The sequence below is a fragment of the Primulina tabacum genome, chromosome 1, assembly GCF_025594145.1.
Source record: "Primulina tabacum isolate GXHZ01 chromosome 1, ASM2559414v2, whole genome shotgun sequence".
NCBI lineage: Eukaryota > Viridiplantae > Streptophyta > Magnoliopsida > Lamiales > Gesneriaceae > Primulina > Primulina tabacum.
This window is the reverse complement of record NC_134550.1, coordinates 51125457-51147240: the sequence shown is the minus strand read 5'-3', so window position 1 is coordinate 51147240 and position 21784 is coordinate 51125457. Positions and strand designations below refer to the sequence as shown.

Below are 21784 nucleotides of genomic sequence, written 5' to 3'. Positions count from 1 at the left end.
CTTTTATGAAGCGCATAAGAAAGTGCTTAGCGCCTCAAAATGAAGCGCACAGAAGCGTGAACCTGCTGCACTTCGGAGTTCCCCAAAGCGGGCGTTTGCGCCTTGAGTCGCCCCGAGCTTAAGCGACCGAGACAAATGTTTTTAACAACTATGTTGAAACAACATGCCACGGAATTTCATGACGACGAGTAGATTCTATCTACTTGCAAGGGGCAATATTTCATGTTTTGACATAATATAATTTTTTATTAAAAAATTATATATTGATTACGATTGATTTTTTTTAGTTATGCAAATAATTTTCCCATACTGTATATTATCGTGGTTACTATATTGAACATGTGAATTACTGTATTTTTTTTGGTACCGATAGATTCTATGGTATTGATAGTTTTCTGAAATAAGAGTTTTCTTGGCTCTTCTTTGATTAACTTAATTAAAAAAACAGAAGAAGGAAGAAAGAGATGCGCAATGTGAATTTCATTTCTCACTGTCCTTTGCATTTACATTTGATCAGAGTTATATACACTTCTGTTGTAACTGATTGATACCTCTAGATTATTCTTAAACAATGGGCTTGCCATATATCCTATGGGCTCTATAGATTTGTTTCTTGGGCTTCAGGAGTGAGGAACCACGATAAGCTTGAACCGAAGTCGATGAAACATCATTGTAGATAATGGTTTAGTAAGTACGTCTGCAAGTTGATCAGCCAAAGGAACATGACGTACTGACAGTTGTTTGGCCAAAACTTTCTCACGAACGAAGTGAAGATCAAGCTCCATGTGCTTTGTTCTAGCATGTAAAACTGGATTAGCAGTGAGTGCAATGGTGTTGAGATTGTAACACCATAGAATAGGTGGAGTTGAGACAGCAATGTGTAGTTCAGAAAGAAGGGACTGAATCCACAACAGCTCGGATGTAGCATTTGCAACACTTCTGTATTCCGCTTCAATGCTAGACCTGGATACAATAGGTTGCTTCTTGGAGCTCCAAGAAATAGGAGAGGATCCAAAGAACCAGCAAAAACCGGACGTGGAGCGACGATCATCAGGGTCACTACCCCAATCGGCATCACAGAAACCATTAAGGGTAAATTCAGAGTTAGGATGTAAACGAATACCAAAACCAAGAGTGCCACTTAAATACCGTAGAATACGTTTGACTGCCTTCCAATGAGAATATGAGGGAGCATGCATAAACTAACAGACTTTGTTGACACTAAATGCAATGTCAGGTCTGGTAATGGTTAGATATTGAAGAGCTCCTACTGTACTCCTGTAAAGAGTGCTGTCAGGAAATGGATCCCCATCTTTACAAGATAACCGAAGGCCTGAAATCATCGGAGTTGGCAAGGCTTTGGCATTGTTCATCTTGGTGCGAAGAAGCAGGTCCTGCACATACTTGGTTTGAGTAAGAACCATTGATTTATCCAATGATTGACAAACCTCAATACCTAAAAAATAATTCACATCTCCCAAATCTTTAAGGGAAAACTGATTGTTTAAGGCTGAAATGAGTGATCGAACCCGAGCATTATCACTTCCTGTGATTAAAATGTCATCAACATATACTAAAACATAAATGAAAAAATCAGCATGAGTTTGAACAAATAAGGAGGCATCAGCTTTGGATTCAACAAAGCCCATAAGCTTGAGAGAATGACAGAGCCGCGCAAACCAAGCTCGCGGGGCTTGCTTGAGACCATATATGGCTTTATTCAGTTCGCACACAAGAGAATTGTTGTTGTTTGGAGCTTCAAAACCTGGGGGTTGACGCATATACACAAGCTCAGTAAGTCTGCCATGGAGAAAAGCATTACTGACATCAACTTGTTGAATTCTCCAACCCTTAGCAACAGCCACAGAGAGAACAAGTCGAATGGTTGTGGGTTTCACAGCTGGGCTGAATGTTTCTGTATAATCAAGTCCTGGAGTCTGAGAATAGCCTTTAGCAACAAGACGAGCTTTGTGTCTAGCGATGGAACCATCAGGATTAGTTTTTAGTTTGAAAACCCACTTACAGCCGATGATGGGCATATTAGAGGGTGCTGCAATAAGAGTCCAGGTATGGTTTTGCATCAAGGCTTGATATTCGGCTTCCATAGCTTTGCACCATTCAGGAATTGTACTTGCTTCTTGAAAAGAAGATGGTTCCCAAATATTATAATGCAAAGATAGATTAACCTTAGGCTTAAACATCTCGTCCTTGGAGCGAGTAACCATTGGATGAAAATTCAGTATGGGAGGCACATGAGCTGTGAGAGTAGGTGAAGGAGATGGGGAAAGTGTATCACTTGATGTGGAGACTGACTGAGATTGAAGAGAAGTAGAAGATGATACAGTAGGTGTATCGGTCGATTGTGGAGGATAAGGAGTGGCCGAGGCGTTGATGGGTGGAGGCAAGGAATGGGAAGGAAAAACAGATGTAGATGCAGGAACTTTGGGTAAGTAAAAGGAAGATTGAGGCGTGACAGTGGAGCTAGACACAACATGGGACTTGGAGAAGGGAAAAATTTGTTCATGAAATTTAACATGTCTAGAAATGAAGACACGACCAGTAGCACTAATGCATTTGTAACCTTTGTGTTTGTCACTGTAACCAATGAATGTACATGGGGTTGAGCGGAAGTCAAGTTTGTGAGTATTATAATCACGAAGACATGGAAAACAAAGACATCCAAATGTTTTAAGATGGGAATACTCTGGTGGCTTGTTGATTAAATATTGGATGGGAATTTCGCCTTGAAGAGCTGCAGTAGGTAATCTATTTATAAGGTAGACTGCTGTGGAGAAAGCATCATCCCAAAAGGCTAAAGGCATTGATGCATGAGCTAAAAGAGAAAGCCCGGTGTCAACAATGTACCGATGTTTTCGTTCAACAACTCCGTTTTGCTTCGAAGTGTAAGGGCAAGAGACACGATGCTTTATTCCATTGGTTTGAAGGAAGGAGTTCATAGCTTGAAATTCCCCACCCCAATCAGACTGAAGGGCTTTGATTTTTCTGTTTAGTTGAAGTTCAACATGAGTTTTGAAGTGCGCAAACACTTGAACAACTTCTGATTTTAACTTAAGAAAGTAGATCCAGGTAAAACGGCTAAAAGCATCAACAAAGCTTACGTAATACTTGAAACCATTTCGAGAAAGGGTGTGGGCAGGACCCCAAACATCTGCAAAAATAAGTTCAAGTGGTTCGGAGAATTGTGTTTGAGAAGATGGAAATGGGAGTTTATGATTTTTGCCAAGTTCACAAGCTTCGCATAAATGCATACGTTCATTTCTTGGAAAACGAAAATTACAATTTGATAGAATTTGTTTAACAGTAGAAAGGGGAGGATGGCCTAATCTATAGTGCCACTGATCTAGTACACTTGACAAGGCCTTAATTGAATGATGTTGTGAAGAAGGAGGACTGGTGTACTCGTCAGAGAGTGTACAGTGAAGACATGTAGGTTGGGATGCAGCAGTAGAATGAAGTGGCCCAAGGTTGAACTTGTATAATCCTTCATGTAAAATTCCTCGGAGAAGAACAACTCGCGTGGCTAGATCCTTCACAAGACAATAAGAAGGATAAAACTCAAACATGACATTATTATCACGGGTAAATTGGTGAACGCTTAAAAGATTTTTTGTTATTTGAGGAACATGAAGTAGGTTTTTCAAATGCAAAGGTCGAGAAAATGAAGATGAACCAAATGTAGATTCACCAATATGTGAGATAAACAGACCTGCACCATTGCCCATATGAACCTTACCACCGCCAGTGTACTCGGAACCTAGTGTGAGATTGCCAAGATCATTCGTAACATGGTGAGAAGCTCCGGAATCTGGAAACCACCACTCATCTCCTGCAGATTCAGAGGTGGTAGTTGCAATAGCTGCTGATGGATAAGGAGGCTGAGGAGATCGATATTTACCTTGTTGTGGTGGTCGAAAAAGACCCGATGAAGGAAAACGAACAGAACTTGGAGATTTGGCAGTATACTCGGCATCAAATCTGTAATAGCATATTCCAGCCACATGACCTGTGACTCCACAAATTTGACAAACAGGTCTGCCATTGTTGTTGTTCCAAAAACGCTTGCCTCCCCGAGTATTTCTGCCACGACCACGACCTCGAGGAAAGGAGTTTCGAGATGAAAAAGAATCAGGAAAGGAGCTTCGTGATGAAACAGAATCATCGATCCTCTTAGTAGGAGCAAAAGTAGCTGCATTAACTGAGTGAGGCAACGTTTCATTGTTAGCATTATGAGACTCCAGGCGTCCTTCATGAGCTAACAGAAGAGCATTCACCTCTGATAATGCTAGAGTATCAATTCTTGAGGTAATGTGTACGACAACAGAGTCGTATTCCAATCCAATGCCACCGAGAACATATAAAATTTGATCATCCTCACTGATTGAGTGACCACAGGCAGCTAAAGTATCCATAATATTTTTCATTTTGCTTAGGTAATCTTTCATATTATGATTTCCTTTCTTCATGGTTTGCAGTTGTAGCTTATATTGCATCACCTTAGCTTTTGATCTTGAGGCAAATAATGTTGATACCCGAAGCCAAAGTTGGGAGGACGTATCACACCCGATCATTTGGCTTTGGACAGATTCAGACATGGAAGACAATAGAAAGGAAAATAGAAGTTGATCCTGTCTACTCCAGGTAATGAACTGGGGATTGACGTCGTCGGCAGAGTTCTCGCTATGAACCACGTTAGGAGGAACCTGAGGGTGCTTGAGTATGAAGTTTTCTAACCCCAACCCACGAATTCCAGCGACAACCTGGAGATTCCACAAAAGAAAATTCTCGTCATTAAGCTTAACCGAACTAATCTGGTTAGCCGGATTCACGAGTAAGAAGCTTGTATTGGCTGATGGATTAACAGAGGTATGAGTTGTAAACCCACTACCGGAGATGGCGTCAGCCATGGATATACAGCTCTGATACCAAATTAGAAAAACAAAAGAAGGAAGAAAGAGATGCGCAATGTGAATTTCATTTCTCACTGTCCTTTGCATTTACATTTGATCAGAGTTATATACACTTCCATTGTAACTGATTGATACCTCTAGATTATTCTTAAACAATGGGCTTGCCATATATCCTATTGGCTTAATACAATGGGCTCTATAGATTTGTTTCTTGGGCTTCAGGAGTTTCTTTAACCAACTTAGTAAAAAATGTGGGCCTCTTTCTCTTGGGCTTCCATTTTTGGCCCAACAAGACCTTGAAATAATTCCTCCCTTGAGTTTTGGCTGCTGCAAAAAAGCAGATTTTTAGCTCGCTCGGCTCGGCTCCCAGAATCTTAAAGAAAATAGATTTGATTTCCATCTAATATATATATATATACGTGTGTGTGTGTGTGTGTGTGTGTGTGTGTAGAAGTCAAAAAGGTGGAAGAAAGAGTAGAGTGAGAGAGAACATGATTAACAAGTTGATCATAATAGACTTGGTCATCGATGTCAATTCGCTGAAGAAAAAGGCGTGCTTGGTTTACCAATTAATTAGTTTGTATACCTGGATAACTTCTACTCAGTCATATTTATTTAACCTTGGTAAATACGCGCAAATAACAAGATATATAATGCATCGATCACCTTACCTTCTTCAGTGAAATATTCAATTTTTCACATTCCTATTCTTCTTTTCCATTTTCCTGTGATTTTCTTGCTTTGAATTGATGGTAACAGTTATCAGGTATCAATCTGTCTCGGTTAGAACAGGATAATCAATTTTTTCCCGATACGAATCTGATGCATTTTTCTTTGCATTATCTCAGCCGTGGACCTTAAACAAGCAAGTTCCCGGGTAAATGAAGAAACACCAGAAATATCATGATCTTCTTGGCTTCTGCAGCCACCGTTCTGCTTGTACGTTTTCAGCATATTTTACAACGTCATGTTCCTTACAGTTATAAAACCATCCATAGATGGAGGAAAATCTGTGGGTTTTCGCTACGAGTGATACGGAAGCCAATCAAGAAACAATTTTGCAGCAGCAACTGTCCACGTACGAGCCCCCAAATCCCCGCAAGTTCTTGACTGACCATTGATGTATATATGTAGTATATTCACCAGTGATGAATATCAGTCATCTCCTCGTCATCATTTTCTTGATTTCTTCTCTTTATGTGGTTGTGTGTTGTTCCACAATTAAAAATGTCGTTGAACTACTTTAAAAATATTGCAAGATAATATATATATATATATATATCTCAATTTCTGGAAGTTCCATCAAATGAGGACGACGTAACTATGTCAAACATGCAAGTATGTGGCCATGCACAAAATAACAATTACATCCCTACAACAGTCGAAGTCACACCTCCCAACGTATTAACGTCCACCAAAACATTTAGTATCGTATCGAATATAAGTCGAATAAAAAAAATTTAATTTAAACGAAAAATTAGGAAAAAATTTAAAAATATCGATCGACACGTATTGTTTAGACTGTTATATGATTTTAAAGCAGTTATAGTTTATATGTTTTAATTGAAAACTATAAATTTCTTTATTTTATTTGAGGCGTTGAATTAATCGAAATCGAAATTTGACTCTTTTGGAAGTGGTGGGCTATATTGGCACACGTGGAGTTTGCTTCTAGAAGTGTTTGACAAATCATGAGCCTAAAACATAAATTTATTTACATTCATAAAAAACTCGTGATGTCCCAGGCTAAATAAATTCAAAAAAATGAAATATCGTAATTTTATATAATATGTTAAAATTAAATAATGCGCTAGTAAAAATAAATATCATCATTTTATTATTTATTTTTTTTTTCTTTTTGTGATATTTCTTATGAAATAATGAAATGGCATTTGGGTGACAAAATAGTTGGTAGGATTCCTTATAATCTTCCCTCACTGCTTCAACTCCATTACTAATTTCATTTGAAAATCATAATCTATAAATTTTATAAAAAGAACCAAAGTTTGAATAATTAAAAATAGAGAGCATTTCACATATATGTATATATACTAGTTATTCTGCACACGCGATGCGTGTATGTACAGTATTTTTTATTATTATCGATGAGCTAAAATGAAATTTGACAAATTATGAAGGGAATAAATTGATATTTGAATTTTTTAAATAAAAAAATAAAAATAAAAGTGTAGTATTAGTATTATATAAGGGCAAAATTACAAGAAAAAATTGATGTCTTTACTAGATGATTACTATCATGTCATTAATCTTAATAAAATAGAATATATATCATGTCATCCATCTTAATAAAATAGAATATATACATATATATATATATATATATATTTAATTAGAACCCAATATGATTTAATTTATATGAAAAAATAGTAAATTTTTTTTTTGGGAAAAGTCAAATTGGTGGGGTTAAAAGTTACAAATTTACACAAGAAATGTGAAATTTAGAGAGAGAAGTCTCTGCGAAGGAATTTTTGGGCCTCTCTCTCTTCACATGGCAGATTCACACCTTCACCGATTCATTCATTTCAAATCTGAGGTTTTTATTGCTCATTTCTATTCTCGTGATCAAGAGTCCGAAGAATAGTTTGCATTCGAGGTGGGGGTTTTCTTCTTGTTTCCCTGCATTTTTGTTCTTTTTGTTTGTTTGTTCTGTGGCATGGCCTATGGCTTCCCTTTGATTCTTGATAGTTTAATTCTTGCCTGGTGTTTATACATGTGAGAGAAATTATGTTGTGTTTTTTTATTCTAAGGTCAGATGAATCGATTCATGGATTATTTTGGAGGTTTCCTTCATGGGATACCGATTTATTTACCGTTGAAGATAGATTTTTTTTTTCAAATTTTTTAATGTAATTTTCATTTATTGGATCATGGTCAAATCTGAGTACGTGTTACGAAGCTTGGTAGTTATATTTTTATATTGGTTTTTCCTGTTATTTAGGCAGCTGAAATGTTGGACCGAGTTTTTCTTGACATGATTTCTTGGTGTACTTTGATAAAATCTCAGGGGTTATATTTTTATTCTAAGCATCAAGATTAGATTGTTCTAAAATCATGGGAAATTGCTGTACGACTCCTGGTTTTTCTGAGGAGAAGAAGAAAAAGAAGAATAGACCAAACCCTTTTTCAATTGATTATGGTGGAAATCATGGATCTGGGGTTACGGACAAGCTTGTTGTGTTGAAAGACCCAACTGGACACGATATTAGTGAAAGATATGATCTTGGACGTGAGCTCGGAAGAGGTGAATTTGGGATCACATATTTATGCACTGAATTGGTGACTGGTGAAAAATACGCCTGCAAGTCGATATCAAAGAAGAAGCTCAGGACATCAGTGGATATTGAGGATGTTAGAAGGGAGGTTGAGATCATGAAGCAGATGCCTAAGCACCCGAATATCGTTAGCTTGAAAGACACTTATGAGGATGATACTGCTATAAATATAGTCATGGAGCTTTGTGAAGGTGGTGAATTGTTTGATCGGATTGTAGCAAGGGGACATTATACAGAGAGAGCAGCTGCGGCTGTGATGAAGACCATTGTGGAAGTTGTTCAGGTTAAATTGCAACAAAAATAATTCTCAATTCAATTGGAATGGCTTGAATTTTTGTATTCATTTGTCTTCATATGATGTGTCTATGGAAGTATTTGTTCCGTGCTTTTTTCAATGAGTTTTCTGTACTCTGTCCAAAACAACTAACTTTTCTGTGTTGCTTGCATGAGAGGTTATTCACACCACATGAAAATTTTACTTTAAAACCTTGCAAGTCAGGACATAATGTTGCTATTATTTTGTTACCGATTACAAATTTTGAACTTTGATCATCAAAAGTTTCAGTCAATACAAGCTTCATGATTTTATGCATCCTATATTGTGTTTTTTTTTTCCTTCAGTGTGAGTTCTGGAGCATGCCTATTCTTTCAAACTCGTAATTGGATTTGGTTGGTACACACACAGTAAATTTTTTCTACCATGGCTTTTCTTATTTGGAGGTGTTGTAGTTGAATTTCTTCATTTTGTTTAACCTTTATGTTATTGCAGATGATGATCATATTTTTCTTCTTTTTTTGTCTTTTTAGTTTCTACCATATAGATTTGTATGATTATCTTACTTATTTCCTAGTTCCTCTTAATTATGCCTAGATGTGCCACCAGCATGGAGTGATACATCGAGATCTCAAACCAGAAAATTTTCTTTTTGCTAATAAGAAAGAAACAGCTCCCATAAAAACTATTGACTTTGGGTTGTCCGTTTTCTTCAAACATGGTATGCAAACGTCATCATCTAAATCTGTTTTCTTGTTGAAGTTTGACCTCTTTCTCTTGCCTATCCGGGGCTAACATTTTCTTCCTTTCGCATTGTCTTATTTCACCATTCTTTAGGTGAGCGGTTCAATGAGATTGTTGGAAGTCCTTACTACATGGCTCCGGAGGTTCTAAAACGCAATTATGGCCCAGAGGTTGATGTTTGGAGTGCTGGAGTTATCCTCTATATTCTTCTTTGCGGTGTTCCTCCTTTCTGGGCAGGTTTGTTGTGGTGGTTTTTATCTGCTACTGTTTCCAAGTCTTAAGCTAATGTAGAAAATGCTGTATACGCTATAAGGCTCTGTGAATTATAGTTCAAAATTAATATAAGAGTCTAATTAAGCTGTCCTATAATGTGCAATACCATAATCATTAGATGTTGGTGCCAGACTTTTAAGCTACAAGAAATTCACTTGATTCGGTTCAATTGTGTTTGTACAAATTGAAATACAGAATATAAATCGCTAAAGAAATCAATATGTGATTGATTATTATGCATCTAAAGCATAAAGATTCAAATTTTTATGGTGATGTAGAATTGATTTCTAGATTTAAATCCAAAGTTTTGTGCCCTCTTAATTTAATCTGAAAATATTAATAAACCAAAAATAGAGCTAAGGACATGTGCAAGTGGCTTGCTAATGGTTTATTTGTCCAAGGTGTTGAATTTATTCATCTAATGGCAGACTTTGAAAATCAATATTTTTTTGCTCCTCTTAGTCTCATTTATTGCATTTGCATCTCATTTGCAGTGGAATTCTATGCTTCGAAATGTTTGTTTATTTTCCTAGCATTTATCTCTACTTCTTCAAACCACTTTTGACAAAAGGAGTCATGTTCCTTGCTAAGGGGATTCAGGAACTTATATGAGAAGCAGAAGAACCTAATTTGTTGGATTGTGTGCTTGATTTTGTGTTAGTTGGTATATTCACTAGTCGTATTGGCTGGTCATTTGTTATTTTTTAGTTAATTTCTGAGAAGGCATAATGTGACTGTGCAGAAACTGAGCAAGGAGTGGCACAAGCAATTATTAGATCTGTAGTTGATTTTAAAAGGGATCCTTGGCCAAAGGTATCTGATAATGCAAAAGATCTCATAAAAAAAATGCTTGATCCAGACCCCAACCGGCGTCTCACAGCTCAGCGAGTTCTTGGTGATACTTTCTTGGGTGTATTAGAAATTGATGTTTTGTGCTTATAATGAATGGGGAGGCAAAGTAGAAGTACATTTTCATGTTTTTTGTTTATTTGAATGCAGAGCATCCTTGGTTACAAAATGCGAAGACGGCACCAAATGTATCGTTGGGTGAGACTGTGAAATCAAGGCTCAAACAATTTTCTATGATGAATAAGCTCAAGAAAAAGGCTCTGAGGGTACATGACTACATGCACAACATAATTATTCGACTCCCGTCCATCCCCCAAAAGGAGAATGTATTTCAAATTTAAGACTTCTTTGTTAATTCCCTGGGATTGTTTTGCACATGCAGATCGTGGCGGAGCACTTGTCGGTGGAGGAAGTGGCGGGAATTAAGGAAGCATTTGAGATGATGGACTCAGGGAAGAAGGGTAAAATTCACCTTGGAGAACTTAGAGTTGGTTTGCAAAAGCTTGGTCATCAGATACCCGATGTTGATCTTCAGATTCTAATGGAAGCTGTAAGAATTATATTCCATCATACCCATTTTAATTCTTGATTTTACTTTATGTACGGGTTGTGTTGTTTGAATATTCTATCACTGGCCCTTTTTCTGCCCTTTGGGGACCATATTGCACAGGCTGATGTTGATGGAGATGGAACTTTGTGCTACGGGGAATTTGTTGCGGTATCTGTGCATCTTAGAAAGATGGCGAACGATGAGCACCTACACAGGGCTTTTTCCTTTTTTGATCGAAATAAGAGTGGATATATTGAGATTGAAGAGCTTCGAGATGCTTTGAGTGATGATGGTGATGCCAATACCGAGGAAGTTATCAGTGCTATCATGCATGATGTTGACGCAGATAAGGTATGTCAACGCATGTATATGTATATATGCTTTTCCTTTAACATATATATGCTCTTCTTTAATGAGAGTGTTTTGTGAAATTTTAAGCCCCATTTTGCCCCCCTTGTGCAGCTTTGCTGTGCCATCTGGCCGCCCCTCAGCATTGAATTCGTGGATCCTCCTGGATCTGTTTGTTAGCATATATATTATTTATCAGTCTTATAATTTTGATTTGCAGGATGGCCGTATAAGTTATGAAGAATTTGCTGCAATGATGAAGGCCGGCACTGATTGGAGAAAAGCATCAAGACAATATTCTCGTGAAAGATTCAACAGTCTCAGCTTGAAGTTAATGAGGGATGGTTCTGTACATTTTGCTAACGAGGGTCGATAAACTGGTAAAGACCACAGAAATTAAACGGGGAATTTAATCCTAAAATGGCTGTTCCCTGGTATTTTTTCTCGTTGCTTTTTCATTATTTACCTTTCGCTTATTTTTCCTCTCCGTGCGCTAGAGGGGACTCATTAGCATCATCAGGCTAAGGTGCGTTGGCTGTACGTATTTAGGTCGAGTTGTTTAATTCTTAAGTATCTGGAAGTTTTAAACCATGTACATCCTATCTGTATATATGCAAACTGCGGACTGCTGTCTGCTATATCTGAAAATATTAACAACTGGATTCTACTTTGTCTACACACCACAGAGACGTACCCTTGTTTGGAGAATTGAGAATTGAAATTTGTGTTGTTATCGTATCGTGCAATCTGTGTCCTGTCAGTATTTCAAACTAAGCAAGAACATTAAAATTTCAGACTAAAGTTGGTGCTAACGAACCCTTCACTTTTATGAGACTATGCACTTGAATTTTCGATCTTCAGGGATCGATTTTGAGCCCCAAGCAGGTGGGAATTTTCTTGGTTCATTAAATTTTCTGAGAACTATGATGTACCCTCATCCATGTGGTTCTGAAATTCAAATAGAAGATTACATCTTGGAGAGGCCGTGTCAATCCTCTCCCTGGAGGCGATTGGAGCGTCACCAATTTTAAGATGTTGAAGCCAGGCTATGGCAAAACATCCACAAAGAGAAGATTTGAAGTTTTATCAGTTTGATTTTTTCGGTTACTCTACGCAGAACGGCTAGGATTATGCATATTTGGAAATTGGAAACTGGAAATGATTATTGGACAAATTCCCCAGTTTTTCATTTCCTGATTTCAATTATCCACATTTCTCGGTACCATTGCATCAAACTAAAACTTGAAAAATGCCAAGAACACAACAAGCACGAGATTAATATAGATTTTACAAGAATCACGATTGGTGATGGATCAACAAGATATCTATGTAAAGCATTTTACTTGTGGCAAATTTTCGCGGTGGGCATGGTGACACAAATAGGCGCATATTTCTTCTTGGCATCCAAAGACCCTGACTTCGGCTCATTTGCCAGCGCAACTCTAGCAACGGAGCACGCAGCGGCCGTAGCCACAGCAAACATCAAGTCCCTCCTAGTGCTGCTGCTATCCTCATTCTCGTTCGAGGCCGTTTTCTCTGTCTCCCTCGAGGCTCTCACCACGAAGGTGTCACGGCGGGGAGTGGCGGGGAGCTGCTTGGTGGATGCGGAGCCACCCAAGAAAGAGGCTGTCACAGTCATGGAAGCCATTGCAATGCTACAGATGGGATGAATGTGGGGTGTTGGTTGGTAGTAAAAAATGGAGTGTGCCAATGGATATTACACACTACACTATAATATTAGTGATTCATACAATTGTGATCCATTTTCTTATCTTGAATTGATAAGTGCTTCCAATTGTGTGGTGCCATGTGTGGATCTCTATCTGTAGAAGAAAATATCGGTGGTTCCAAGAGTCCAAGGTGGCTTCGATTTTTCGTTTTAGTGTCCACAAATTCCCTTTTGTTTTATCCTTAAAATTACCAATTTTTTCTTGAATCAATAAAACATTTTTCCACATGAGAATTAAGATATTTTGACGATAAAATCTAAAAGGTATAAGATTTGGTATTTCTTAGTTTGAAATTTTCAGTTATCTCAATGAAAATCAATGGAAAATCGAAACATACAAAATTATCTTGAATACTGTAAACGTAACATGTAGGATAATATATTGGATTGAAAACGTTTCATTATCAAGAAGAATGGACGGACTCGATAAACATCGAAAAATAGATGAAGGAATAGTGAAAATGAATAGAGACTTGACTGATTGAGTAGGCGAGAGGATTTTTTAAGAATCAAGAATTAGCATACCGGTCGAACGAACTCGGTGACTTTTTAAAAAAAAACAGAATTTCCAGTTTAAGCCACAGTTAATGCGACACAATTTTGTGTTCTGTTTATTGTACAAATGGTTGTGTAAAGGTTCACTGTGTTTTCTCGCTAGAACATGCACAGAGCAATCAAATCAAACAGCATTAAAAGAAATTCTTCATCTTCAAGCTTTCCACGGTTTCCTTGATGCTATCTTTAAGAGGAATTAACTCAATGCCTAAGCCTTTAACTCTCTCTTTTGAGACCTGGTACTTGGGTGGAAATGGCTTGTCATCAGCACACCTGCATCCAAGCACAATTTCCAAAAAAGAAAGAATTGCGTGATCCTATATTGTTCAAATGCCAAAAAAAAACGTATGTAAAACAAGTAAGACTCACTTTTCAGGAAGGTGGAAGGTTGGGTACAGCTCACGCAATATTTCCACAATATCTGAGTGGTGTGCGACATTCTCCACCATGCAATATCTTCCACTGGCCAAAGGGTTTTCAAATGCCAGAATGTGTGCATTTGCAACATCTTTGACATTTACCCATCCAAAGGTAGCATTGGGGTATGTATCTGCACCTGCACATTCAAAGACAGACAGAGAGTATAAAATCAAAAGGTTGTATTTAGGAACAAGAATTTGATTCTGGTTTTCATGGTGTTGCTTAGGTCCTAATGTTACTTTATCTTGGATGTTGTAAAGGCCCCGGTCTTACATCCATGTTTAGCACTTTAGGCAATGCTCTATTTTTCGTCCTCGACTTTTAGCCATCCTGAATTGGTAGATGTCTCTGTATCGGTGGCATAATTCAAAAAGAGAGAAGGAAAAAAATACCATTTATTAAGCTCAAGATCGCAGCAGAACTTGTGTTCAGGGTTGGCTGCAATAGTGGACCAATTACCATAGCTGGGTTTATGGTAACCATATCAATTCCCTTATCTTTCACAAATTTCCAGGCAGCATCCTCAGCCAATGTCTTTGAAAGAACATACCATTGCTATAGAAACGAATTGACCAAAGAAGGTGATAAGAAAGTTAATTTACTTATCTCCCGAAAAACAAGATCGTCACACACTTAAGTTATAAACATGAATGCAAAGAATCACATTTCGTTTCAAAGTTTCGATTAAAACAGGGACATGGTTCTAGTGACTGAAACAAAAAAGGTGACAATGCTAGATCCTTACTAACACGATCGAGGCTTCTCACAACAAATATAGAAAGTGAAGATTCACCTGCGCTTGCCTGCAAAATTCTGGGTCAGACCACCATGTCTCATCGATTACAACTTCCGGCGATCGAGGTTTACCATTGAAAGCAACGGCAGCCATAGAAGATGTTAAAATAACCCTTTTTACTGATGGCGCTTTAGCGCATGCGCGAAGCACATTGAGTGTCCCTTTTAGTGCAGGATCAATCAATTCTGCCTGATGGAAGTGAAAGCTGAATTAATATGCAAATGCTAGCTGAACACAATGAAGTCAGCTGATACGTAGTAGTAAATATGTTGGGAAAAAAAACTATTAAAATATAAAATTAAATCTGACCAACACAAGCTTCATTTATATTTTATTCTATCAGACCATAAATTTTTTTATGTACCATTCAAGTGACAATCAAGGTGACTTCCCATCTTTGATTTCCCTCTTAATTCTAGGACTTTTTTTTTTAATAAAATATGGTTCCACAATTATGTGGCCATTTTGATACCTCTAATGCTTCCATAATCATGGAATCCTATTTTTCTTTGGTTTCACCTGAGTAGTGCATATTCTTTCATAAACGGCCACACCAAGTGAATGAAAAAATAAAAGGGGCAGTTAACCTGTGGATCTGTGACTCCATGGTAAAAAGGAGACGCGGTATGAAAAACGCCATCACATCCATCAACGACGGCATCAAAAGACCCTTCTTCCAGTAGATTTGCTTTTATCAATTCAAGTCTCTCCTTGGCCCCGTCAAGTGCTAATAAGTGCTGTGTTTTATTAGGATCATCTGCAGATCATTCAAGAATGTCAATATGTCATCAACAGCAAGATTCTGATGCAACTATAACAGTTCAAAAATACAGCTCGACTTCTTCACTTTTCACAAATTGTGACATTAACTTGTAAATGCATCAAATTTTAATCCGTATTTCTTCCTGTAAGACAACCCCAATCCACACCCCCCGGGCCGCACACACACAGTGTCTTATGGACGGATAGTAGATGCTACCCCTGGCGTAGACCAATCCTTACATAACATGAAAAAATGTGCCCCTGGCCACTGGATCTACCCTAGCATCGAAGCTATCCTCATTAACACATGAAACATAAGGCAAAACTTATTTACTTGTAGAATAAAGTATAATAAAAATATACAAGAGAAATAGTCTTGCGTTCAACTTAAAGATCTATCCAAGGTTCTTCATTTAGTGTCACTACACGGTAATCAGGGCGAACCCAGAGGAGAACGAGGGGAGCGGTTCCCTCATTAAAAAAAAAGCTTGTTTTAAAACCCCATATTTCGCCTCATACTTGTTAACTGCAGAATCCATCATGCTAAATCATTAAGAATTTGACTGCAAACTTAAGCGGAAGCGTACCTGAAGCCATAATCCTGAATTCTTTAGAACGTGTATTGATATTCCAGATCTACGCGCTCTTTCCTTGAGAGAAACCTTTAGTTTTCTCTTCTAAACTATTTTGTTAATGGGGAAGAGAATAGAGAACGTGATAGAGCGTGATCTGGGGACCATAACCCTTATATATAGATAATGTTTATAATTATCTTCTGATATTTCTGTTTTAACCCATTATAAAATATAAATTACACTTATGTCTCTACACATTAAAGGCCGACAACCTATTAGATAGATTAAAGCCCAATAACTCAAAAACTTAGTTAATCACTTTATTTGGGGCTTAATTTAATAGACAATCCACAACGCATAATTATTCACATAGAAACCCATATAAATAAAATCTATCCAACAATCTTCCACTTGGGCTATATGTGCAACCTTATAATTAAGTTTGTGAAAATAATCTTATGAGCTCAAAATTGTTGTCATTCCGAAATGTATCTATAACCAATCCGGTCCATCAATCACATCAAAATAGGATTAAAGCAGTCTTCGCTACACTCAAAGTAACTGGACCCATCAATGGTCACGTATGCCAACACAACTGAATGAAATGGATCACGAAGTTGACGTGTAGCATGGAAATTTCATGCAATGTGAGCGTAACATACCTATTTCCAACTGGTCCTCCCTCAACCTTATTGAGATCAAACTTTAAACCATAATCAGAGTGTGACTTAACTTGAAATTTATTTCTGCAGAAAATAAATTTACATAAATGTAACTGAAAAAGTCTACGACTGAAAAACATTTAAAATAACAAACTCCCCCTAAAACTGAATTTCCTCAATTGACATAATACCCATCCTAGCAGTGTGCTCATGAAACTGTTTGGGTGGTATTCCCTTAGTAAGCGGATCCGCAACCATGGAGTTTGTACTGATATGCTCAATAGACAACTTTCCACTGAATTCTTTCTTTAACCACCAGAAACTTGATATCAATATGTTTTGACTTCGTCGAGCTCCTGTTGTTATTGGAATACATAACTGCTGATTTATTGTCACAATGTATTCTTAGTGGCTTTTCAATGCCATTAACAATGCGCAGTCCCGTGACAAAATTTTGCATCCATATTCCATGATTGGATGCCTCATAACACGCTACAAACTCAGCTGCCATGGTGGAAGAGGCTATAAGTGTCTGTTTAGCACTCTTCCAGGAAATGACGCCTCCAGCAAGGAGATATATGTAGCCCGACGTAGATTTCATACTATCTTGGCATCCAACAAAATCGGAGTCAGTATACCCAATTATCTCATGCTGATCCAACCTCCGATATATGAGCATGTAATCTTTTGTCCTCTACAGGTACCGTAAAACACTTTTAACTGCTCTCCAATGTTCTACTCCTGGATTACTTAAATATCGTCCCAACATTCCTGTCACATACGCAATATCTAGACGTATACAAACCTGAGCATACATCAGACTCTATGCTCAGACTCTTGCAGATGCATATGGAATCTTCTGCATTTCTTTTTCCTCAAAATCATTCTTTGGGCATTGTTTGATACTAAATTTGTGTCCCTTAGCCACCAAGGTATCCGTTGGTTTACAATCTTGCATCCCATACGCTTGATAACTTTCTCGATATAGCCTTTCTGAGATAATCCAAGAGCACCTTGAGAACGATCCCGATGTATCTGAATACCCAGCACAAAAGATGCATCACCAAGATCTTTCATCTCAAAATTCTTAGCTAGAAATCTCTTGGTGTCATGCAACAACTCTATATCGTTGCTAGCGAATAGAATGTCATCAACATATAAAACCAGAAATACGCTTACTCTCACTGAACTTATGGTACACACAATCATCGACCAAATTCATATCAAAACCAAACGAAATGATCACTTGATGAAATTAAAATACCATTGTCGAGATGACTGCTTGAGCCCATAGATGGATTTCTTTAATTTGCAAACCATATTATTTGTGTCTTTGGACACAAAATTTTCTGGTTGTACCATATAAATCATTTCATCAATGTCACCATTTAAAAACGCAGTCATCACATCTATTTGATGAAGCTCAAGATCGAAATGCGCACCAAAACCATTATAATCCTTAAAGAGTCTTTCGAAGAAACCGGAGAGAAAGTCTCTTTATAGTCAATGCCTTCTTTCCGTGTAAAGCATTTAGAGACAAGACGAGCCTTATATCTTTCCGCCTTTCGAATCCCTTTTGGTTTTATATCCATTTGCAACCAACGGGTTTCGTACCTTTAGGCAATGGGACAAAATCCCAAACGTCATTGTCCATCATGGACTTTATCTCCTCATTCAAGCATCATTCCACTTTTGAGAGTTAGAACTTTTCATGGCTTGACGGAAGTTAATAATATCGTCCTCCATCGGTCCAATGTCTGCCTCATGTTTTTGAAGAAATACAATGTAATCATCAGGCACTGCAATTGTCCGCTCTCTAGTGGATCTCCTTAATGACATAGGTTCTGGAGGTGCTTGAGTTTGTTCATCTAAAATGGGAGGATCTCTAATATTGTCTTCCTGTATTGTGTCTTTGTCAAAGTGAGGATTGTGATCCTGATAAAATTCCAAGACACTTATGGGAATATTTACATATTCATCTTCAAAGATAATATCCCTTACTTTATCTCCCACACAAACTCAACAGCTTCAAAGAACCGGGCATTTCCTGACTCAAAAATTGACTTACTTGTGGGATCATAAAACTTGTATCCCCTGGATCTTCCAGAGCATCCAATAAAATAACAACTGACTGTCATTGAGTCCAGTTTCTTTTCATTAGGCTTGTAAGGCCTTGCCTCAGCTGGACATCCCCAAACGTGCAGATGTTTAATACTAGGCTTTTTACCCATCTAAAGTTCATAAAGGGTTTTGGTCGCTGCCTTAGTTGGAATCTTGTTAAGGATATACGCTGCGGTCTTTAGTGTTTCTCCCCAGAGTGATTCTGGTAAGGTAGAATGACTGATCATACTCCTCACCATGTCCTTAAGCGTTCTGTTTCGTCTTTCATCAACACCATTCATAGTGGGCGAACCCGACATAGTGTACTGTGGGACAATATTGCATTCCTCTAGGAATCTAGCAAAAGGTCCTGGAAGTTGTTCACCTGAACCGTCATATCTACAATAGTATTCACCACTATGGTCAGATCTAATGATTTTAATCTTTCAGCCAAGTTGATTTCAACTTCAGGTTTATAGTTTTTGAACACATCCGATGATTGTGTCTTTTCAAGAATGAGATAAATGAAGAAGTCATATCTTGAAAAATCATCCGTGAACGTTATAAAATATTGTTGACCATTCCAAGAAGCCGAAGGGAATGGTCCAGAAATATCGGTATGTATAAATTTTAAGACGCTTGACACTGTTGGCTTCAAATATCTTTTTGTTGGTTTGTTTTCCCTTTATACAATTAACACAATTATTAAAACTGTGTAATCTAAATGTTCGAGAATTTCGTCTACCACAAGTCTTCTTATTTTCTTTTCAGACATATGACCCAATCTTTTGTACCATAACGCAGCTAAATTCTCGCTGGTTAATTTTCTTTTAGTGCCTCTACTTGTTTGCATTGATTCAACAAACGAAGCAATAACATCCAAATAATAAAGATTATCATATCCTGATAAAGAACCGGAACCAACCAATTTTGAATCGAGAAACAAACTGAATATTCCATTTCCAAAAGAACAAGAATAACCAACTTTGTTCAATGCAGAAATGGAAATCAAATTCCATCTAAAAGACAGTACAACAAATGTTTCATAAAGATCCAAATATATTCGAGTAACAATAATCTAAATTTTCCTATTGCCTCAACTTCAACTTTGTTTTCGTCACCAACGTAGATGAATCTTTCGGCATCACTTGGTTTTTGGCAATCCAGAAAACCCTGCATAGACACACTGATGTGAGTTGTTGCCCCAGAATCTATCCACCACGTGTGCTTAGGCAATAAAGTTAAATTAACCTCAGAACAAACCATATTCAGAAGCATACCTTTCTTAGCACGCCAAGCGTGGTAATTACTGCATTGCTTTTTATTATGCCCATCACTGCCACAGAAAAAACAACCGGAACTTTGAGAATCACTAAGATTCTTCTGTTGTTTCTTCGGAGGTTGTGTATCCGCAGCTCCCTTATCCTTCGAGGTAGATGCATAATGAGCACTTTATATCTTGTCTTACTTCAACCTTTTCTCTTCGTGGACACAGTGCGAGATGGTCTCATTCAGAGACCAAGTCTCTTTTTGACAGTTATAGCTCACCTTGAACTGGTTAAACTGAGAAGGAAGAGATATCAAAACCAGATACACCAGCAAGTCCTCAGAGAGGTCAAGCTTCAGTGCTTTCAAACTTGAAGGAAGATGAGACATTTCCATAATGTACTCCCCGATGTTGCCCTTACCCATGTACCTCATTAAAACAAAGCTTGCCGAAAATGTACCAATTTCAGGCTTTTCACTTTTCGCAAACCTCTTTTCAAGGTCCTGAAGGAAAGCATTAGCCGTAGCAATGTTGCTAGACATTGTGCCTCTGAATGTTTTTGGAATGGCCCTCTTCATGATCATCATACACATGCGATTCAATCTCTCCCACCTTTCAAACTCCTTTTTTATCATAGGTACTCTTATCCGTAATAGCAGGAGGAGAGTCAACCCTTATCGCAAGGTCCAAATACATGACTCCGAGAACTATCAATAAATTATCTAGTCATGATTTAAAATTAGAGTCATTTAACATAAGAATAGAATTAATGTTGAAATGAATATTTGCAGAAGTCAAATTTGAACAGAGGACAAAAACCAAATATATATGCTCAACCAAATATCCAAATGAAATAATCAATAAATTCAAATAATGTAAACCCCATAAACAGAATATCGAGCACTCCATTAATGTTTCATCTTTGAACAAAAGATTAACTTGTAATTGATATCCTGGTGCAGCAGTCAAACACTCATAGTAGCTATCATGTCAAATAACAACTTCCTTTGGGCAGAAAATTTTCTTGAAGTTGGCGGATAGTTATTTAGCACAAAATCCAGAAAATTTCAACTCAAAAAATCAGAAATAAAACACTAAACCAAGTAAGAATCAAAGCCCATATCACCAAACGATGTGAGACACACAAAATCGCCAAAAAAATTAATAATAAGGGGAAAAATCGAAAGTTACAGAACTGGGATCCCTAACAGATGCTTTGACAGTGTAACCTCGCTGCAACAAGAATTTGACAAGCCACGAAGCTATGTATCCAGATGCTCCGGTAACACACACAGTCTTCATCTCTAAATCTTCGTTCTTGTCAATGGATGCCTGATTTCCTCTTGTGATGCGTAAGCTACTCAAGCCAGCTTTTGTTTATTGCTTAAGTTACGATCATTTTTTTATTTTTTTGATACCATTTTTAACAGCTGTCTTTGTTGACTACACTGAGGGGTGCATACTGATGCATTCAATAATTTGTGTTCACAAATAGTTAATAATTTTTTAAAAATCTTTAAATTATGATTAGCAAATCATTTAACTATTTTTAACATTTATTAAAATATGTTCTTGTAATAATTTTTATTCAGATAATTCTTAATATAGCCCCTCTTTTTTAATATACATAAAAACTCATGCGAGACGATCTCATTAGTC

At 37.4% G+C, this 21784-nt stretch overlaps 3 protein-coding genes across 4 annotated transcripts; 1 reads left to right on the top strand and 2 right to left on the bottom strand.

Moving 5' to 3' along the window:
• The first annotated feature begins 7351 nt into the window (after positions 1–7351).
• On the top strand, positions 7352–12671 carry LOC142547204 (calcium-dependent protein kinase 8-like). 2 transcript variants are annotated; one of them, XM_075655380.1, is made up of 9 exons: positions 7352–7482; positions 7954–8504; positions 9093–9216; positions 9333–9476; positions 10255–10407; positions 10512–10627; positions 10744–10911; positions 11032–11262; positions 11480–12671. In XM_075655380.1, exons 2-9 carry the CDS (start codon positions 8001–8003, stop codon positions 11633–11635), a joined length of 1596 nt encoding a protein of 531 aa, XP_075511495.1. In that variant the 5' UTR covers positions 7352–7482; positions 7954–8000; the 3' UTR covers positions 11636–12671. The 2 variants fall into 2 exon arrangements, with proteins under 2 accessions (XP_075511495.1, XP_075511487.1); XM_075655372.1 differs by having other exon boundaries at positions 7369–7542.
• LOC142511978 (photosystem II 5 kDa protein, chloroplastic-like) lies at positions 12599–12907 on the bottom strand. The gene has a single exon (XM_075619669.1). It carries the CDS (start codon positions 12905–12907, stop codon positions 12599–12601), a length of 309 nt encoding a protein of 102 aa, XP_075475784.1.
• Positions 12908–13546: 639 nt separating this feature from the next.
• LOC142547196 (phenylacetaldehyde reductase-like) lies at positions 13547–21472 on the bottom strand. Its single transcript, XM_075655360.1, has 6 exons — positions 21322–21472; positions 15347–15516; positions 14757–14948; positions 14356–14518; positions 13913–14099; positions 13547–13816 (listed from the first exon to the last, which is right to left on the bottom strand). The coding sequence occupies exons 1-6, from the start codon at positions 21425–21427 to the stop codon at positions 13678–13680; spliced, it is 957 nt and encodes a 318-aa protein (XP_075511475.1). The 5' UTR covers positions 21428–21472; the 3' UTR covers positions 13547–13677.
• Between the last annotated feature and the right edge of the window lie 312 nt (positions 21473–21784).